Source organism: Neovison vison, chromosome 12 (assembly GCF_020171115.1).
Source record: "Neovison vison isolate M4711 chromosome 12, ASM_NN_V1, whole genome shotgun sequence".
Lineage (NCBI taxonomy): Eukaryota > Metazoa > Chordata > Mammalia > Carnivora > Mustelidae > Neogale > Neogale vison.
Window position 1 is genome coordinate 128161393 of NC_058102.1, and position 19585 is coordinate 128180977.

A 19585-nucleotide genomic window follows, 5' to 3' on the forward strand; every position below is an offset into this window, starting at 1 on the left:
ATGGGAGGGGAAGCAGCTTTTTCCCCTGCTCATCCCTTCAAGCCAGACTTTTCCCTTTCTTAGCACACTTGCTTTGAAGGCCCTAATGGTACCTGACTAGCACACCTGGAGGTTTTGAGTTTGCCAATTTTTTACAAAGTAAAAATGCTCAGACTTCATTGAATTTGTCTTTTGATGGGACCTTTACTGAACTACTAAATGACTAATGAGCTAGTTCTACTTATAAATATTGGCTGTATAGTCAATTTTTATAATTTTAGAATTCAGGTTTGTATATCCATCAAACATAGACTTGTCCCTTAATTAATGATTGCTGATACAACTCCTATTCCTCAAAGTAAAAAAACATAAAAGTTTAGGAGTTGGTTATAAACTAGTAAATTCCTAAATACATTATTATGGCAAATCAGTGATCAGGAAGGAAGTCATTTTATAGGATTATGCTCATCTCCAAAGTAAAATATGTGTGGAAGATTAAGTAAGACCTCTTCCGTGAGTAAAATTTTAAATTTCAGTTAAAAAGAACTCTTGCCTGTACCACAGAAGAAAATCTGAATTTGTAATTCAAAAAAAATCATGATAAATTGTACCATATAAGAACATTTGGTACTATTAAAGGAAAACAACAGGCCCAAAATGGAGTCACTCATGTTAAGACCCATCAAGACAATACTTAAAGTAATTGCAGTTTCAGCTTCTCCCAAGAGTGGAATTTTAAACCAATCAGTCTGGAATTTCCTCATCAGCACTAGAGAGGTAATCTGCATGATAGACCCCCATCTTTTTCCCTAAGGGAAGGTGACCTTGTCTGAAGCAATCCTATTTTCTCTCTTGCTAATAACTTCCTTGTCCTGCTGGTTTCTGCCTATCAAAGCCGTACATTTTGTACATCTCTACTGATCATTCTCAAATCTGTTAGAGGGGACACTGCCTGATTCATGAATTATTGAATAAAACCAATCAGATCTTTAAATTGACTTGACTGAATTTTGGTTAACAGTACTCTTGTTATTTTAACGAAGGAAAGAGAATACCTTTGATAGAAAATTCAAACAACGCAACAATCAGACAATGAGGAAAAATGCCCTCCTTCTGGAAACAAAATTTCAAGGTGCCCACTGAGAAGCAGTAATTGTTACTCACCGCACTAATGTTTTGTTGAGTTATCTTGATTCTCTGAATTTCAGGAGTGTCTAACCCAGAACTATAGTTAGAAAGCATCTTCTCTGCTTCGTCTTTATACTTTTTCTAAAAATATAAACATTTAATATGAATCTGAGACTGTGTGTGATGTACATGTATGAGAGATAGAAAATAATGCAGCTTCCAACTCTACTATTCCACATGGCTCATATCCTTATAAATTATATCTTATGGTTCAAAGCAGTTGTTGATGGGACAGCAGAAATAAAAGGAGTAAGCAAAGAGTCCAGAGAAACAGGCTGCCTCTTCTCAGGGAACGGTTCCCACCCTAGTCCATCCAAAGGCTTCCAGAGGCCTTGGCCTCTGTGCCATTTCTAAGATTAGAAACTTGTGATATTGTGACTTATGATAAGAAATACATATTTGGTTTTTGTCCCTATTTCTGGCACAGAGCTCCTAAAACTGTCAGAATTTCCTGTGATGAGAGTGGTTAAAATATCTTTAGTCATGTTAATGAAATGATTTTTGGACCACACTTAAGGATGGGACTGGTTGCCAGGGGGAACCAAACAAGCGATTAGAGGGTTAGAACTTTCAGTCCCCAACCCACAACCTCTAGGGAGAGGAGAGAAGCTGGAGCCTGAATCAATCACCAATACCCAGAGTTGAATGTAATGAAGCTTCCATAAAACCCAAAAGGAGAGGGTTCGGAGAGCTTCAGGTTGGTGAACATGGTAAGATTTGGGGGAAATGGGGAATGAAACTAGAGAGAGCTTGGAAGCTCCATGACCCTTCCTCATGCATCTCTTCCAATGCATCTCTTCCATCTGCCTGTTCCTGAGTTATATCCTTTTATAAAAAATTGCTGATCTAGTAAGTTCCATCTGCTGCTCTAGCAAATGAACCCTGAGTATGGGGTCCTGGGAACCTGTGATCTACAGCCTGTTGACCAAAAAGCACAGGTGAAGAACTGAGCTTGCAATTGGCATCTGAAAAGGGGAGAGGAACTATCCTGTAGGACTGAGCCCATAACCTGTAGAACTTGGTGCCAGCTTCTAGTAGACAGTGCCAGAATTGAGTTGAATTCTCCAGTCCCCTGCTGATGTCCAAGAATTATTTGTTGGTGTGGGGAAGCCTCCACATACATGCATTGGAATTGGTGACCAGAACCCTGAAGAAACCTAGTCTTTCATGAGCAGCCCCAGTCCCTGTTCAAGGTAGTCCTATAGCTCCTACGAGTAACATGGCTCTTTATATGCACTATTTTTCATGCTTCTGGATTTGTGCTTTGTTTCCTACTTCAGAAAAAGATACGTTTGTATAATGGAAAGATACTAGTATTTCTATAGTTGAGATTAAAATCTCAATTTTCTGTGTACTAAATGTATTACTATAATACATGCTCTGGTCCAATCTGGGCCATACCTTCAATGAGTACCCACGTTTATATAGTCATAGGTATGGTTTGAAATACACATTAACTCATTAAATCAACTCTCCAAGCAGATGATGTTACTATCCCCTCTTACAGATGGGGAAACTGAGACACTCGCTAAGAAGTGTCAGAGCCAGGATTCAACCCAGGCACTCTGGGCCCAAAGTCAGTGAAGTTAACACATGTTTGTCAGGAAAGGTAATTACTGTTCGTATTGAGACTCAGCACAACATTGTTACAATATCATAAGTATTCCATTGTATCTTAAAATAATGAAAATTCCTTGAAGTTAGATGTATCCTTCTGTCCCACACAAACAAAGCAACACTGTTAAGCTAAGGCAGGAATGCTGACAACTCAGGCATCGCTTCCCATGGGAAGCCCTTACCTTTGGAGGGAGTGGCATATATCATGGTGGCAGATATCATGGTGGGTAATACTGTATTTGTGTGATTATTTGATTATTAAACTATGAGATTAGTTCCCTAAGGGCAAAACCATGTCTAATTTTACACGTAAGTGGGTGCTCAGAAAGTATTTACTGAATGAATGAATGAGATTGACATTCTTGAAATAGTAACTTTTCTCCACTGACTCCTATGACCCTTCACTTGGTTTATGTATTTATTTATAATTTTAGTCACTTGATATAGTTAGAGCTAACTTCTCCTCATTCAGGTGACACAAGGAGACACTGAGGACAGATGGCCATGCATTTCAGGACCATCCCACAGCTGTGACATCTGAGGAGGCCGAGAAGCAGACAATTCCTTTGACATTTGACTCTGTCGTCTGGAGACGCCCTTTAGATGTTCGGATTCTGCTCGTGCTTTAATCAGAATTCTAAAAAATTTGGTCAGATTTTGTTGAAAATTCTTTTCATCGTAAATCCCATTCATCAAATGCAATTCCTTTGTCAATTTTCTATCACCATTTTAATTTTTTCATTCCCCTTTGTTTTTTTTTCCATTGGGATTCATTCTTTTCCTTGTAAATTTTATAGCAAAGACAATATTCCTTAATGAATTTTTTGCCCAGATCAGATTTTATCCATAACTTCTTCCATGAGATATATTCTTTTTTGGTTATATCCATATCCAGCTTTTTTTAGAGCTTTTTTTCTACAAGTCTTTAGAGAGGATGTGTGACAGGTCACACTTGGTAAATTAAATTTTACCAAGAAGACCATTCTTCTCTTAATCTTTAGTTAATGTTCAATTTCACCTTCCACCTTGCACAGTTTTATTTATTCTTCATTAGAGCTGACTATTTAGGGATAATATTCATTATTACTATGAGATGGTTAATAGACAAACTCATCTGTAATCTTTTCTCTGTAGTGTGAGCTCTGGATTCAAGCGTGCACTAGAGTCAAAAACTAAAAATAAAAAGGATCACAGTGTTGTTGCACTCAAACAGGGGAGCTCAGACACTCAATAACAGCCACTGAATTGAATTTACAGCAAATTTCCTTTCATTACTGAGTTTAATCAAGTTTGACCAATAGCTCCTAGAATAGAGTGCAGTGACTTTGAATACAGTGCCCTCCAAAAAATACCAGTCTTAGAGACACACAAGGCACATGGGGACTGAAAATCAGAAAATGGTATTCAGAGTCTCTTTACTCCCTTCACCAACCTGGCTGTAGATTTCTGATGCTCTCTTGGCTCGTAGTATGTCCAGGATATCCATGCTCACTTGCATTCCTTTCCCCTTAATTTCATTTTCCAGATCTTTCTTATATTCTTTCTAAACGAACAGAAAATAATCTTCAGAGCTTCGCTTCTCCTTCCAGAACAAGGCTGATATGTATGTGTTTGAATCTCAAGGCTACACGTGTGAAAATGCCATTTATGCTTTTTCTATACGCAGATCATTGTGTCTGGTGTAAACTTTGTATCTTGTGGGTTCCTCACCTGGCTGGCCATTTCCGATGCTTTCTTGGCTCTCTGGATATCAGGAGTGTCTGGGCCCACTTGCATGCCCTTCCCTCTTATTTCAGTCTCCAGATCTTTCTTATAGTCTTTCTGGAGAAAATAAAACATGCAGTGAGGGCTCCACAAGAACGTGAAAAACTGTTAACAACTGTGCTGGCATTTCACATCAAGATCATGGCTTTGGACTCTTATTTCTACAAAACTAGGAAGAGTTTTAAAACTTGTGGGAGGAACATGGCTTGGAGTGACTTATTCACAAGGGATCAGAAGGCTCCTGCCCACTAACCTGAATTAAGAAAGGAAACACAGTTAGCTAAAGAGGAAGTTTTTCTATTTCAGTACAATAAAATTGTTCAGTTATTGGTTAACATATAACTCATCTGATGAGTATCAGTAGGATGTCATTGCAAAATTGTCACTTTTTGCTCTGCAGTAAATAATTATTGCTGGTTGCTTCCTTGGAATCCAACTGCTCTTACCCCCAACTCCCATTAGCTCCCTGCTTTGCCACTGGGCAACTCACAGCTCCCCCATACCATTCAGCTTGGGTGAGGCTGGCCCAAGTCAGGGGGTCCTGTTGGGCTCACATAAATTTACCATTATACCCCATCCCTTGGGGTATGGGGAATGGGGTATAATCACAATATGATTTGTGAAGTTCCATCCCTGGCCCTTCCAGAATTCTCCAGGGACAAGTAGGATTCTTCTTCCACACATACTATCAAGAAGCTTTCCCTCTTCTTCTAGACATGGATGGAGAAAGAAGAAGCCCCAGGAACTGCTAAGAACCTCTTTGTGAACAAAAGAAAGCCTGCCTGAGAACTGAAGATAGAGATTGAAACTCAATTACATTGTCTGAGCCCCAGAGCAAGCCCAGCCTAGGGCTTCCTCTACTGTCTAGTTCTAAGAACCATAAATTATCTGCTTATTTTGAGCAGCCTGAATTGAATTATGTGTTACTTACAAAATAGTCATAATTACCCAGACACAACATGTCTCTAAGACTCGTCACATTTTAAAACAGATTATAAAAAATCAAGCAGGCTGTAGACTTAAATTGTACACTTTTCAGTGTGTATGGATTCTTCAATGAAAAATTGTATTACAAGAAAAAAAACATTGCTGTATCTAATTACATCTCTTCTAAAACAGTTATTTCCGACTATGTTGATGTAGCCTAGATGTGACATAATCTAGATTTGCAGTTTTCCTGCAATGGCATAAATGTTGGCTTGCTTATTTGTGATATCCTTTATTTTAAAAGGTATAAACGAAGATCTCAATCTCAGAAAAATATTACATTTTTTTCTATCTTCTACTCATAACTCTGCTTATTTTCACTGACTTGGAGTCTCGGTTTCACATTTCTGAATACAATTTAAATAATAGCATTTAACCTTCAAAATCATAATATTCCATTATTACTGTATGTATTAAAAAAAATTTCTAGTAAGCCTCTTTAAGGCCCCCAAACAAAGCACCTCATTTGAAGGACAATGTATATAGAAAGTGAGGCACTAATCATAGATAGCCACCAAGGTCCCAGGGTAGAAGTACGTCATTTAATTTTGCAATATGAATGTTCAAATCTAAAAGCATCCTCAAGCACATCAATAGATTACATAGGACCTTAGTTACATCATTTACATACTAATGTATAATAAAACACCCTAAAATTCTGAAGGTTTAAGAAAAAACATGATGGCACCTATATTCCAAGAAGACAAGCCCCAATGCACAAGAGTTTTATAGGTTCTGCCTGAGTCATGTCTGCTAATCTCCTATTGGCTAATAGAAAGTCACATGGTCAATTCCATAGGTTCTGGAGGGTTTAACTATTGGAAGTGATTCATGTAACAATATATACCACATTAATTTCCTTGGAAAGTTAAGCCTCAAAAGTCCCAAAGTTTGGTTGAAATAGATGCGAGAACCTAGCAACTGGGTAAAAGGGGACATGGCTAGGATTACATACAAATGAGACCTTCGGATTGCAAAAGTAACAGCATGGCTATAATCATGATGTACATATAACTATAGGACACCTGACTCCTCTAGGCCCTTCTTTCCCCTAGCTTCTCAAGAACTAGCAGACATTCCTAAGCTACACACAGAGATTGAAAGCAGCATATTGTTGAATAAAACAAGTCTATACGGTTCAAGGAAAGATATGACATTCCAATGTTTCATGAAAAGAATGTGTCTTAGAGGCCCTTAGATAAAAGTGTGAAATACATAATTTGTAGTCTTTCCACATTGTTCTCTCCATGGAAAGGATACCTTCTTTTGGCTTCAACTCTCAGACTGATTTTGAAGCCTCTTCTCCAGCCTTGAATTCCTCACTCCCAAACCCCTTACTCTAAGCCAGTACATTGAACTAACACTGGATGTTTCCCCCTCCTAATAATAAGAAGCATTTCTGAGATTTATAAGTAATAGTTTGATAGTTTCAAATAGCTAGTTACTTGGAATCCCAAGGAGGCCACCATTAAAAAGTACCATTACATCTAAGCAATGAATAACTAGAAAGAACAACTGGGCAAAGACCAGGGAAAGAACTTTCCAGAAGAAAACAGCACTCTGCAGAGACTGCAAGTCTGTGAGGCTGGAGCACAATCATAATGGGCAAGGGAAGAGGGGAATAAGATGAGAATGGCAGAAGAGGGTCTCTGAATGCAGCAGCAAGGAGTGGGGCATTTATACTGGACATAACTGGAAACCATGGGAGAGTTCTAAGTAGTGAGACTAACATAATTTACCGTAATTTTTCAAGGATGGTTCTGGCTGTTGGGTAAAGAATGGCTATGAAGAGGACAATAATGGAAGCAGAATTCTAGTTAGAAGCCATTGCAGGGATCTAGGTGACAAACATGGTAGCTTGGACTAGGGTGGAGAGAAGTAGATGGATTTAGAAATCATTTTTGGGGCAGAGTCAATAAAAGTTGCTGATGAGAAGAATCCAAGCTACTTCAGATATCTCACTGATGACATTTGCTAAGAAGGGAGTGGAAAAGGAAAGCAGATCCGGGGAAAAATTAAGCCTTCTGGTTTTATTGTATTAATATTGAGATCCTGTTACTACATTTTACATGTCATTTACATGTGGTAATGCCTATGAGACATCAAAAGGTAAATGGCTACATATTCACATCTAAGTTATGAAACAATTTTGCTATAAGAATGAGGTAGAACTATATGAAGTAATATGGAAAAAGGTCTATAATATTAAGTGAGGAAACCAAGTATGGGGAAAAAAAAACATGGTATTTAAGGACTTTTTAAGTCTACGTGTACATAAGTGTTATGTTTATCTATATACACATAAAAATAGATCCAGAAGGTTCTACAACAAATCTGCAACAATGGCTATATTTCAGGAGAATGGAAGGAGGGGTCAAGTCAAAGGAGGTTTTCAAGGGCCTGTTCAGTATGCATCCCCCCCAACTCTGTCATTTCTAAATAAAACCTCTATTGCTCAAGACTCCTATGCCATCTCCAGATCCTTTTCCCAAACCAGTTATGACCCTTCCATTCCCCTGGCCAGACCCTAACCCTGGGGATGTAATCAGATCCCAACGCAGCAGCAGACTAGAGGGCATTTAATCAGCTCCCTCTCACCCTCCAGATTTCCTGCGGGGAGTCAGCCCTGAGCCAGCTCTTCCTAACTGCAAACACATTACCTTACAGCTCTCAGAGTAGCCCCACGAAACACCCCCCAACCAGCCTTGAGGTAAGTGGGCAGCACTCCTTAGCCTTCTCCGCAAAATTCTCTTTACAAATGTTTCTCACAAAATCAGCTCTTCCCAAATACCCTCTACTCCAGTGAAGCTCGTACATTCTCGAAATTTCTGGAGGAGTTCCAGAGGTATGGAACTGGTTCTGGGATATTGCCTTCAAAAAACTACACATTTATGGTCTGACTCCTACAACGTTGTTATCTGTTCTTTATCATATCATAGCCTCTAAGCCAAAACTTCTAAATTAATATCCTGCTGTTACATGCATTCCATGAAGAGGAAAATATTAGATGAAAGAACACGGTCATTCAGGATGACCGAAATGCTAACCCGGTAGGAATTTCCAGCATGATGGTGAGGTCAATGGGGTATTTTCAGAACGTGCAACCAAATCATACAGAAATGGTTATCACTGTCAGGCTAGAGTCTCAATATGTGATTTTCAAGGTCTGTTCAGAAAGTGGGAAACGCAGATGTACGGAGAGGCACATGACCTATCCTTAAAGAAAACATAGCATGAAAACATTTATTATAGCCCAGATGAATGTGAAATTTGTTGTATTCCCAGGATAAGATAAGAAAGAGGGGGTATGGGTGTTTGTGTGTGTGTGTGTGTGTGTGTGTGTTGTGTGTGTGTGTTCTATTAAAATGCCCTCCCCCTAGTTTTCTTTGATATATTTAAAGGAAATGAGTAAAGCCGGAACTAAACATTTTCAAACAAACATGCTGATTTGGAATGGTCTCCATTCCAAACTTTTAAACTAATCACAAAGCTTTGGGAAACTCCATGTACTAATTGGGAGATTAATATGATTTGTGAAGTTCCGAATACAGGGTTTTTTTTTTTTTTTTTTAGGATTTTATTTATTTATTTGACAGAGAGAGAGAAAGCGAGAGAGGGAACACAAGCAGGGGGAGTGTGAGAGGGAGAAGCAGGCTTCCTGCTGAGCAGGGAGCCTGATACGGGACTTGACTCCAGGACTCTGAGATCATGAGCTGAGCCAAAGGCAGAGGCTTAACGACTAACCCACCCAGGAGCCCCCTGAAATACAGGTGTTAAGACATCTGTACCATTCACTCGACTAACCTGACTAGCTATCTCTGCAGCTTTTTTGGCATGCTGTATTTGAAGGGTGTCAGTGCCAACTTGCATTCCCTTCCCTTTAATTTTTGACTCCAGGTCTTTCTTATATTCTTTCTGTAAAAAACAAACAAACAAACAAACAAACAAAAAACCAGCATTTTATAATATTCAGACACTCTAAGGACAAACCTGTATCTGTGATCAATGATACCAAAAAATTGCTGACCATATTAAAAAAGAAGAAGAAGAAGAAAACACACTTTACTTTGTACTATGAAATGATCACCCAGAACTAAGTTTTCTGGACTGCTTAGAAGGGTATCACCATTCTCACTGGAAAAGGGTATGTGAAGCTTTGAGGTTTTTACTACACATGCTGAGAAGCTTCACTGACAACTGTGTTAGGGGCTGGGGGATAGGAAGGCAGGTTTCGATGAGTTAATGCCATAGAAAGAAGGTTGATTTGGAGACCACAGTACTCAATTGCTGTGTGACACTGGGAATGTGTAACCTTTCCGGTTTACTCCTCTGAAAAATGGGGGCAATAATTCCTCCAGGCACCAGCCGTCTGAGGAGCAATGAGACAGCATATAGTATAGTGCTCAGCACATAGTAGGTGTTCAATAACTGATAGCTTCTTTTGGTCTTTTACTCCTGTACTTGTAGGGCTAAGGCTGACTTACTGCTGTTGCTGCCCCCATAGTGCCATGCAGCTGTATCTAGACAGACTCCGCCATTGAGAGTCTAAAATGATTTTTCCAGGTATTGCCGACAAGTGATTACAAGATCTACCTCTGAATGTGGGCTGTACATGTCACCATAACAGAAGAATCTGTACAGAATTACTAACTTAGGGACATGTGATGTCAATATTAGCCAAAGACATCATAGTGGTTTTCAATTCTTTAGTTCATTTAAAGAACACGGATATGGCCAAAGATGATGATAAAATTTTTTTAAACACATAACAATTTTGAATTTTTTTTAAAGACTATTTATTTATTTATTTGAAATTGAGAGAGAGAGAAAGAGAGTGAGTGAGCAGGGGTCAGGAAGAGGGAGAAGCAGGCTCCCTGATGAACAGGGAGCTCAAAATGGGGCTTGATCCTAGGACTCCAGGAGTTTGACCTGAGCTGAAGGTAGACACTTAACCGACAAAGCCACCCAGGCAAGCCTTGAATCTTTTACACTTAGAATGGAATTAAACAACCGAGGAGGGATCACGAGAACCATACCAATACACTCCTCTGCCCTAGACACAATGATTAGGGCGGAAGTAGACACAGGATAGAAGCTGATCCAGTGAGATTCAATCCTAGGACCTTAGCTGTAAATATAAGAAACAGATGTTCAGGGGCACCTGGGTGGCTCATTTGGTTAAGCATCTCCCTTTGGCTTAAGTCATGATCTCAGAGTCCTGGGATCAAGCCCTGCATCGGGCTCCCTGCTCAGGAGTGAGCCTGCTTCTCCCTCTCACACTCCCCCGGTTTGTGTTCCCTCTCTCGGTGTCTCTCTCTGTCAGATGATAAATAAAATCTTAAAAAAAAAAAGAAAGAAAGAAAGAAAGGAAGGAAGGAAGGAAGGAAGGAAGGAAGGAAGGAAGAAAGAAACAGATGCTCACTTCCTATTGGGATTACTGGAATGGATAGGAGTTATCCTACTGTTAGGATGAGCCATCACTTGGAGATAGCTTCCTAAGGTTGAAGCAATAAAGACAACAGAACTGAGAAAGGAAGGAAGAGAGACGTCTTTTGGATTCCAACCTGAAGGAAACTTGACTTTTTTTTTTTTTTAAAGATTTTATTTATTTATTTGAGAGAGAGAGACAGTGAGAGAGAGCATGAGTGAGGAGAAGGTCAGAGAGCGAAGCAGACTCCCCATGGAGCTGGGAGCCCGATGTGGGACTCGATCCCGGGACTCCAGGATCACGCCCTGAGCCGAAGGCAGTCGTCCAACCAACTGCGCCACCCAGGCGTCCCGGAAACTTGACTTCTGACTTCTCTATTCATAAGCCAAAACATTCCCTTTGTTGCTTCACCCAGTTTGAGTTGGGTCCCTGTCATCTTCAGCCTGCCTATAGGATCACCATCATCATGATTACCTCAGTTTATGAACCTATGGGGACACAACTTTCCATTTCTCATTGCTCAGTTCAGCTAGATTCTCCTCAAAGCACAGGGTCATTATCTGATACCAAAGTAATGACATAACACAAGGATGAAAGGACCGAGCTCTTCAGGGGCATTTCATTCCTCCCCACAAATTCCATGCACAGTGAGCAAAGTCACTCTCACTTCATAAAGAGCTTTATGTGGGCTCACTGAGCAGTGGATGCACGGTGTGGGGGCTCCGTTGGGTAGAGAGCAGGAGAGCACATGACCTGCACCATAGTAACTGACAGAGCTTGTAATACACATTCCCAATCCTCTGCCTTTTACTTCCTTAAAAATTCAAATTGAATCTCCTATAATTATTCTAGTTTATTAAACACATTTTTTTCTCTGCAAGGGGGAAATGGTCATTTTTTTTAAATTTTTTTTTATTAAGATTTTATTTATTTATTTGAGAGAGAGACAGTGAGAAAGAGCATGGGCGAGGAGAAGGTCAGAGGGAGAAGCAGACTCCCCATGGAGCTGGGAGCCCGATGCAGGACTCGATCCCGGGACTCCAGGATCACGACCTGAGCCGAAGGCAGTCGTCCAACCAACTGAGCCACCCAGGCGTCCCGGAAATGGTCATTTTTCTCATACCACATGGAAAGGAGATGGTGAATATCTTTTCTTTTTTTTTTTCCTTTAATTCCTTGACTGGAAAATGACTACTAGGAATAGCTACTTATTACCACCTGGCACATAAAAGTTACAGAATGTATATAAATCTTTGAAAAAAATTTACAGACAAGGAAGTCAGCTGAAAATTCATACATTTTCAGTTGCTAAATAAATAAACTTACCTCACTAGCCATTTCAGATGCACGTTTTGCTCTTTGAATATCAAGAACGTCTGGGTTAAGTTCCATTCCTTTGCCTCTTATTTCATTTTCCAGATCTTTCTTATATTCCTTCTATGAGACAAGAACATGACAATTCAAAAATTTCTGGGATACCCTTTAATTGATATACCATGTCACATGCTTTCTAGAGACCAAAGAAAGGAGAAAATATTTCTAGGAAGTTAGGAATCAGACTCCTGAGTATTTATGCTCCTAATTTTCTACAGAGACTCTATTTTCTCTTTTAGTCATGTTTAGAGTGGCTTCCAATTTTATCAGGATTTTCCCTTTCATCCTGACTTCCAGTATATTTGGTACCATATTGGTGCCATATTTTAAAAAGATGTCTTCCTTTTAAGTGGTGAGGAAGATCTTAGGAATGGATGCTTCTTATTAATTATCTGAAGTATTTCTTTGAAAGCTGTCTATAAAATATGAATCACCAAAAGACCATAGTTGAGAAAGAATTGGAAATTACAAAATCAAAAGGATTGATGTAGCGAAAGTTTAAAAAAAATCAACTTTATTCAGATTCATAAAACCAAATAATTTCCTACAGATTGATAATACATAGTTTGAATGTCATCCATTTTAATATTATATTTTAAGTAGATCCAAATGTCTCCACTAATACCCATATATAACTTGAGGTTTTTGTTCTGCTAATGAATTTCTTTTTTTTCCCTAGTAAATGTATTATGAAAACAATATATATCTTGATCCAATTCAACGGAGTTGCACTTATGACTAACTTGCCAGATAAAAGATGAGGTTTCCTTTAATAATAAGAAGTTATAGTCCAGTAAATTCTAGGGTTCATTTGATGTTATTTTCTCTTTGTCCAGTATAATTAAATTAGCTAGTCCTCTGCTTAACTAATAGTCTAGAAGACACTGTAATGACCTGAATGTAATTTTGGAAAGAGCTCTGGAGTCAAATGACCTGGATGAAAGTAGGAATTCTTTCACTTGTTTGGACATGTGACCTTCAAAAGACTTTAAGTAACTGAGCCTTGATTTCCACACGCGCAGGCAAAATGAAAATAAAAATACTTATTATACTGATGTTAAAGGGCAATTGGGGGAATCAAATGAAATGGAAGTATAAAACAATACTTTGAACATTCTAAATGGCAATATAAATGTAAAAACCATGATAAAGGAAAAAACGCAAAGACAATTTAAAGCTAAGTGCATATACTTAGAAAGAAAAGTTTTAATTTCATTAAGTCACTGAGAGTTCCTTTTTTAAAATTAGACTTCTTTAAAATTGAATTAAAAGATTTTTTAATCATAGTCTTATGGGTTTTTTACTATCCTGATGCAAACATTCTGAATCAATACACCTAAAATAAGATTCTTTCAAAAAGAGAAATAAAAGAGACAGTCAATGTCATTTATGGACCTTAAACTGGATCTAACATTCCATTTGCATGTAAATGATAAAAGAGAGTCTCCTTTCAAAGTTTCATATAAAATGTGCATATTTTGTAAAGGAAAGAAAATAGCAGGAAGTGGCCATTTGATTAGACTTCGACTTCAAAAAGTTCGAGAGGAACTAGGAGTGAGAAAATGTAGGACAGCAAAAGCACTCTTGCGTAAACCATATGCCCATTTCAGCCCAACATACTTTACAACAGCGAGGCACATTAAATTTCTAAAAGCAGTTAAACGGTAAAGGCCAGTTGGCATTCAGTTATTAAGGAAGTTCATGTACAGAATCGTACTCGAATTTATTTCACTGATTTAAGATATTTCTTTCAGGAGTAGCTTCTTCAGTCAAAATTCAGGGTGAAAAGGTCTGTAATACTTCCCCTTATATGTAAAGAGACTCTATTTAAACAGGGAGTTCGAAGAGCTCCGAGTTACTTTTCAGCCACTAAAAAAAAAAAAAAAAAAAAAAAATAGAAAAATAAAGAAAAAGAAAAAGAAACTTTAAAAGGGATGGACTATGAGCGTGACATTTTTAATTGCTGGTTTGAAGACCTTAATGTTCAGCAAATGTAATATATCGTGAGCCAAAATGCACCAACTTGGGGGGGAGGGGAGCAGATTCCCGCTGAGAGTAAAATAAAAAATCAATGTGAGTCCCTATGTTCTCTATGCTAAATATTTCCCCTGCTTAGAACACAATCCACTCAGAAACAATGTGTCATTTACCCAGACCTTCACATCTGAGCCCCTCATTTCTGATGATCAGACTCCCGAGAATGCTACAGGAGAGTTGCAGAAAACGCTGGTTCAAAAATGCATTTTTGAATAACTAAATTTGAAAGAATGAAGTTTGCCTCACCCATAGTCAGAATTTAAAAAAAAAAAAAAACTGCTATAAAACTGTCTACAGAGCTTCTGAGGTACAAACACAGAGTCAGAATATTTTTCAAGTTTTTCCAGAAACTCTGGGTGATTTCTTCCCCCAACTTTAAATGGAAATGTGAATTTCCATTTAAATGGAAATGTTAATGAAAATGAAAAATTCTGTTCATAAAGGTCAAAACGAGAGAAAGAGGAATAGATTAACATCCCAGTTAGTAGGGAATTTTGGAGTAAATATTTCCTGGGTTATTTCTTTAGTTTTCTTTCACAATATTTAATAGTAAATCACAAGACCCTACCTCTTTCAGAAGGTTGGTGATGTACTTTACATGTAAAAATTCTGGAGTCTTGTCTAAATCCAGTGATGACCTTCCTTTAATCTCCTTCTCAAAATCCTCTTTGTAAACTTTCTGTTAAATAAGACCACATAATTTGAAATTTAGAAAATACTCATCACTGTCAGAAAGGTATCAGAACAAGAGTTCCCAGAACAAAACTGAGGTTTGCCTTATATAATCCTACCACCTTGGAGTCTTCACAGCCACAAGGAAGGAAATCACTCCAAATTTACTGTAAATTTTAGAATTCTTACCAAACAAAAGAAGAATCATCAAGGACCAGCTGCCTCTGGGAAAGCAGAGTAACGCTGCTGAACACCTTATCAAACGGTCACTATTTGACTCCAGCCTGACTGGAGAGGAAAGCCAATGAAGTGGGTTATTTGAGAATCCCTGGACTGGTTCATTCTTAACAGGGTGGATCCATCCACTGGAAGAAAGTCTGGCCGTGTGGAAAGCCATTCAAAGCCTAGGAGCATAAATGTTGAGGTTCTCATCACCCCTTTCGCTGGAAGCCTTTTGTGAACGTGGCAAAGACCATCTCACGCTGCAGCTTCCATGTCTTCCTTTAATGATTTTGGCCCTGAAACTGTTTCTCTACCACCTTTACATCAAGGTATACTGTGAGGAGTCTTATCTTCAAGCTGATAAATTCTTCTCTAGGAAAGAGTTCTCAGCTAGGAAGTGAAAGGGGCAGAGGGTGACTGTGAAGGGCGGACATCCGTACCCTCACCTGCCCCTTCGACATTCTTGGCCACCCTTTGGCTAAGAATCCCTCAATTCCAGCATTTGACCCATGGACTTGAAAGCCAATGTAACTCTCACCTCAGGACTGTAAAAACAGTCTCTCTAAATAACAAAGATCTCCATCCAAGTGAAGTATTTATCGGACACACAAAAGCCTACATTTTACCAGCTAAGTGTTTTATTCACATTACATCACAAAGATAATAAATATAAATTCTACAGGAGATTGTTATTAATGCAAAACCAAAGGCCATTTTGGGTTCATAATCTACCTATTACAGAGTTAGGTAATTGTGTAAAGAAATTCTCCCAAACCGCGAGGGACGATCAGAGAGGTGGTTGTTGGCTCTCCTACATTTATGTCACATACAACTATTTAACAAATGATCTGTGGAAAGCCACAGGAAAGAAGAAAAAAAAAAAAGGTCACAAGAGATGTCCTGGAAACACTAAAATTTAACAAAGTGATTAATACGTTGCACTGAGAACATTCTGAGTTAAAGGAACTATAGATATTCCCGAAGAACAATGAGAAACCGCCCACTTCTTTATGTGGAACTAACTGAAATTATACAGTTATAAGGCTGCAGCTAGGGTATTTCCAGGCCAAAAATGTCTTCTTAAAAAAGCAAAAATAAAAATTTTTATATATTTATTTATTTCAGATCATCCACTTCAAGAAACCCTTCTCCGGTGAAAAATTTATCTTGCTGAAATAAGTCATTAAGGAAGGTTGATTGACCAGAACAAACAAACAAACAAACAAAACTTAAGTATCTTTTTTATGAAACAGAAGACAAAGAAATTTGCAAAGCCAGATTTGGAGATTTCTTCTAGAAAACATACTGATTAAACCTGTATCTGGCATTCGAAGAAATGTGAGAGAAGCATAATTATAGGCCTGACAGAAACATGAGTGACCACCCTCGACATCATACACACTTAGCTTTCCCCAGAGTAGGCTCAAGAAACTCATCATCAGGCTTACCTCGTAGGAATAAAAAGCATCTGTAACCCAGACGTTTCTCTTTGCGTCCACTTCATTGGTACTATATCTAAACGCATCTTTCACATCAACCTCGGTCTGACTATGATTTTTAGATATTTTACATTTCTAGCCTTTGTAGTATAAATTTGGGCCAAAAATATTTTCTATTGAAAGGTTTCTCTCTCCTCAAGCCCTGCTGAGCAGAAACACAACTGCTGAGCCTAAAAATCTAATAGCCAGAGGCTATAATTAAAGGGAAAACATGTGTCAGCCCCTGCAAAGGATAATTTCCCCTTAGCGACAATACCAGAAATCAGAACAGCAAAAATTGAAAGCCAATATTAACAAAAGGCCCACATAGTCCCCGATGTAGTCGAATTCTGTAGCATATAATAAATACATTACTACAGTTAAACCTTAAAGCTGTTGGCACCTGATGTCAAAACAGCCAACCAGAAGGACTCGATTAGTTCATTTGACTGATTTGGGGTGGGGTTTTTTGGGGGGGTTATTGTTGTTTTGTTTTGTTTTTTTCAGTTGTCGACATTTTATTTTCATTTTGTACCACGTAGGCATAGCAATGTTTGTAAAAGCAAAGCGCTGGTTCTCAGATTCCCAAGATCAGCACAAGGAAACATGTCTATGTAGAAACAACAGCACTTTTTCAGAAGGTATTCTTGAAGGCCCTGTCATCTGTATAGTGAAATTTGGTCTTGGGGATCTTCCTCTTTCGAGGGTCTATCCCCAGTAGAAAAAAAATCAACTAAGCATTTCATATAAAGAAAAACAACTTGGTCTACTTTGCCCACTGCATCTCTGAGAGGCAGATTATCTATATATTTTGGGCTTGTTTGTTTGTTTAAATCCATCTGGTTTTTATGACTTTAAGTTAGGGGAACAGTCGTTTTCTTCAATGAGTCTGTGTTTCTCAAAGTATGGTTGTGGAACCACCGACATCAGAAGCTCCTGGGATATTGTTAAGCAGGATTCCCAGTCTCTACTGGCCAACTCATGGAGGACCTCCTGAGGCAGCGGCGTGGGGATGTGCATTCCCGACATGCTTCCCCAAGACTTACCACGGACGGTTTGAGTACTGGAGCCATGGGGAGAAAGAAGGGGAGGGAAAAGGCAGCCTTCAGAAGAGAAAGTACAAAGAGGATCAAAGAGCGGAAAACAGGGGAACATGTCCCTCTATGAGTAAGACAAGAAGATGTAGCCCAAACACCTGAATAATAATAGCCTGGGGCTGGCGGCAAGAAGACAGAAAGCCCAGTCTGAAGGTGCCCATCTTCTCCTTGAAGGATGACACTTGACTATCAGTGAGAGCCTGGGGACAACTGACACAGGCCACAAGTTCTGGAGGCTCCACCGGGAGGCTCAACCCAGAGGCTGCCTTCCAGCTCCCCACCTGGTAAGGGCACAGTACTCTGCATACGATTCTCGAAATGCAGAAAAGGTGACATGGACTGAATGTCTGTATTGCTCCAAAATTTATACGTGGAAACCCCACCCCACCCTCAAAGTGATGCATTTGGAGGTGGGGCCTTTGGAAAGTGATAAGGACAGATGAGCTCATGGGGGTAGAGCCCTCGCGATGGGGTTAGTGCCCTCAAACTCATCGCAAGAGAGTTTGCTTCCTCTCCACTATCCTCCACAGGAGGACACCGTGAGAAGGCTGCGAGAAGGCACCCCAAAGACGGTCTCTCCAGAATCCTGACCTGCTGGCACCCTGATCTCGGACCTCCAGCCTCCAGAACCGTAAGAAATAAATGTCTGTTGTTTAAGCCCCCCAGTCTGTGGCACTTGGTTAATAGCGGCCAAAACTAAGACAATGATAGTCCCATAAAAGCTCTCCCATTAAATGTAAGTTGTTGTCAGGCTTCTGAACTATGACCAAATTAACCTCTCTGCCAATTCAGTTAAAACAAACAGCTAATTTCGTCAAAATATTCACTTATTTCTTGGTCGAACTTCAGAAGCTATGAGATATGACAAAACAAGCCATTTTCTCTTTTCTTGCCTGAAGACACAATTAAACAACTTGGACAATTCAACAAAGCCCCGTAATGTCTGACTGCCCTTTCCCTGGAAAGAGGAATTATAACACACAGCAGCATAAATAACAACAAATAGCACATATGCTGTTTTCAAAATTCCTATAAGAGTTTCATTGTCCGGAAGTTCTCATTTCTCCCTGTTTTGGTCTTTATTGTGACTGGAGAATAGACAAGATCGTGCCCACAGAGCACACCTGGCGTGGGGCCGTAATCGGCTGATCTGCTCTCCACTATTTCTGTCTCTTTGAGGTAATAACTTGGTGCACCCACAGAATCTGGGTACTGGCAGAGAAAACCTTCTCTGTCTGGTGTCTGGTCCCAAAAAATGTACGGAAGGAAAGAGCAGAAGAAATCTCACTAGGATGAAGCAAAACCATTCGGGCAATATCTGGATATAATTCGGCATCATTTTATTTTTTTTTTATTTTTTTTTAAAGATTTTATTTATTTATTTGTCAGAGAGAGAGGGAGAGAGAGCGAGCACAGGCAGACAGAGAGGCAGGCAGAGGCAGAGGGAGAAGCAGGCTCCCTGCCGAGCAAGGAGCCCGATGTGGGACTTGATCCCAGGACACTGGGATTATGACCTGAGCCGAAGGCAGCTGCTTAACCAACTGAGCCACCCAGGCGTCCCTCGGCATCATTTTAAATAGAACATGGAATGCATACGTACAAAAAATTCTTAACTGCTCTTTTCTCTTGGTATTTTAAAACTTCTGTTGTCACTGTTTGGGGTGTGGGAGGACTGTGGGGAGAATCAACCAAGTAAAGGAACAGAAAAAAGAGAATCACTCATGATTTGACCAGGTCCTAAA

The 19585-nt window shown here is 39.3% G+C and overlaps 1 protein-coding gene across 11 annotated transcripts in view; it reads right to left on the minus strand.

The window, feature by feature from the left end:
* Positions 1 to 19585, minus strand: part of NEBL (nebulette) — a 357048-nt gene that overhangs the window by 46389 nt on the left and 291074 nt on the right. For 7 of the 11 annotated variants that reach the window (XM_044228976.1, XM_044228977.1, XM_044228974.1 and 4 more), the window contains 6 exons: positions 14943 to 15053; positions 12290 to 12400; positions 9340 to 9450; positions 4495 to 4605; positions 4217 to 4327; positions 1144 to 1248 (listed from right to left, as the gene is read on the minus strand). The exons of 1 other annotated variant lie outside the window; for it this stretch is intronic. In XM_044228976.1, the coding sequence (XP_044084911.1) occupies positions 1144 to 1248; positions 4217 to 4327; positions 4495 to 4605; positions 9340 to 9450; positions 12290 to 12400; positions 14943 to 15053 (660 nt within the window). The remainder of the gene's footprint in view (positions 1 to 1143; positions 1249 to 4216; positions 4328 to 4494; positions 4606 to 9339; positions 9451 to 12289; positions 12401 to 14942; positions 15054 to 19585) is intronic. 3 more of the 11 variants (XM_044228981.1, XM_044228980.1, XM_044228984.1) reach the window with 3 other exon arrangements.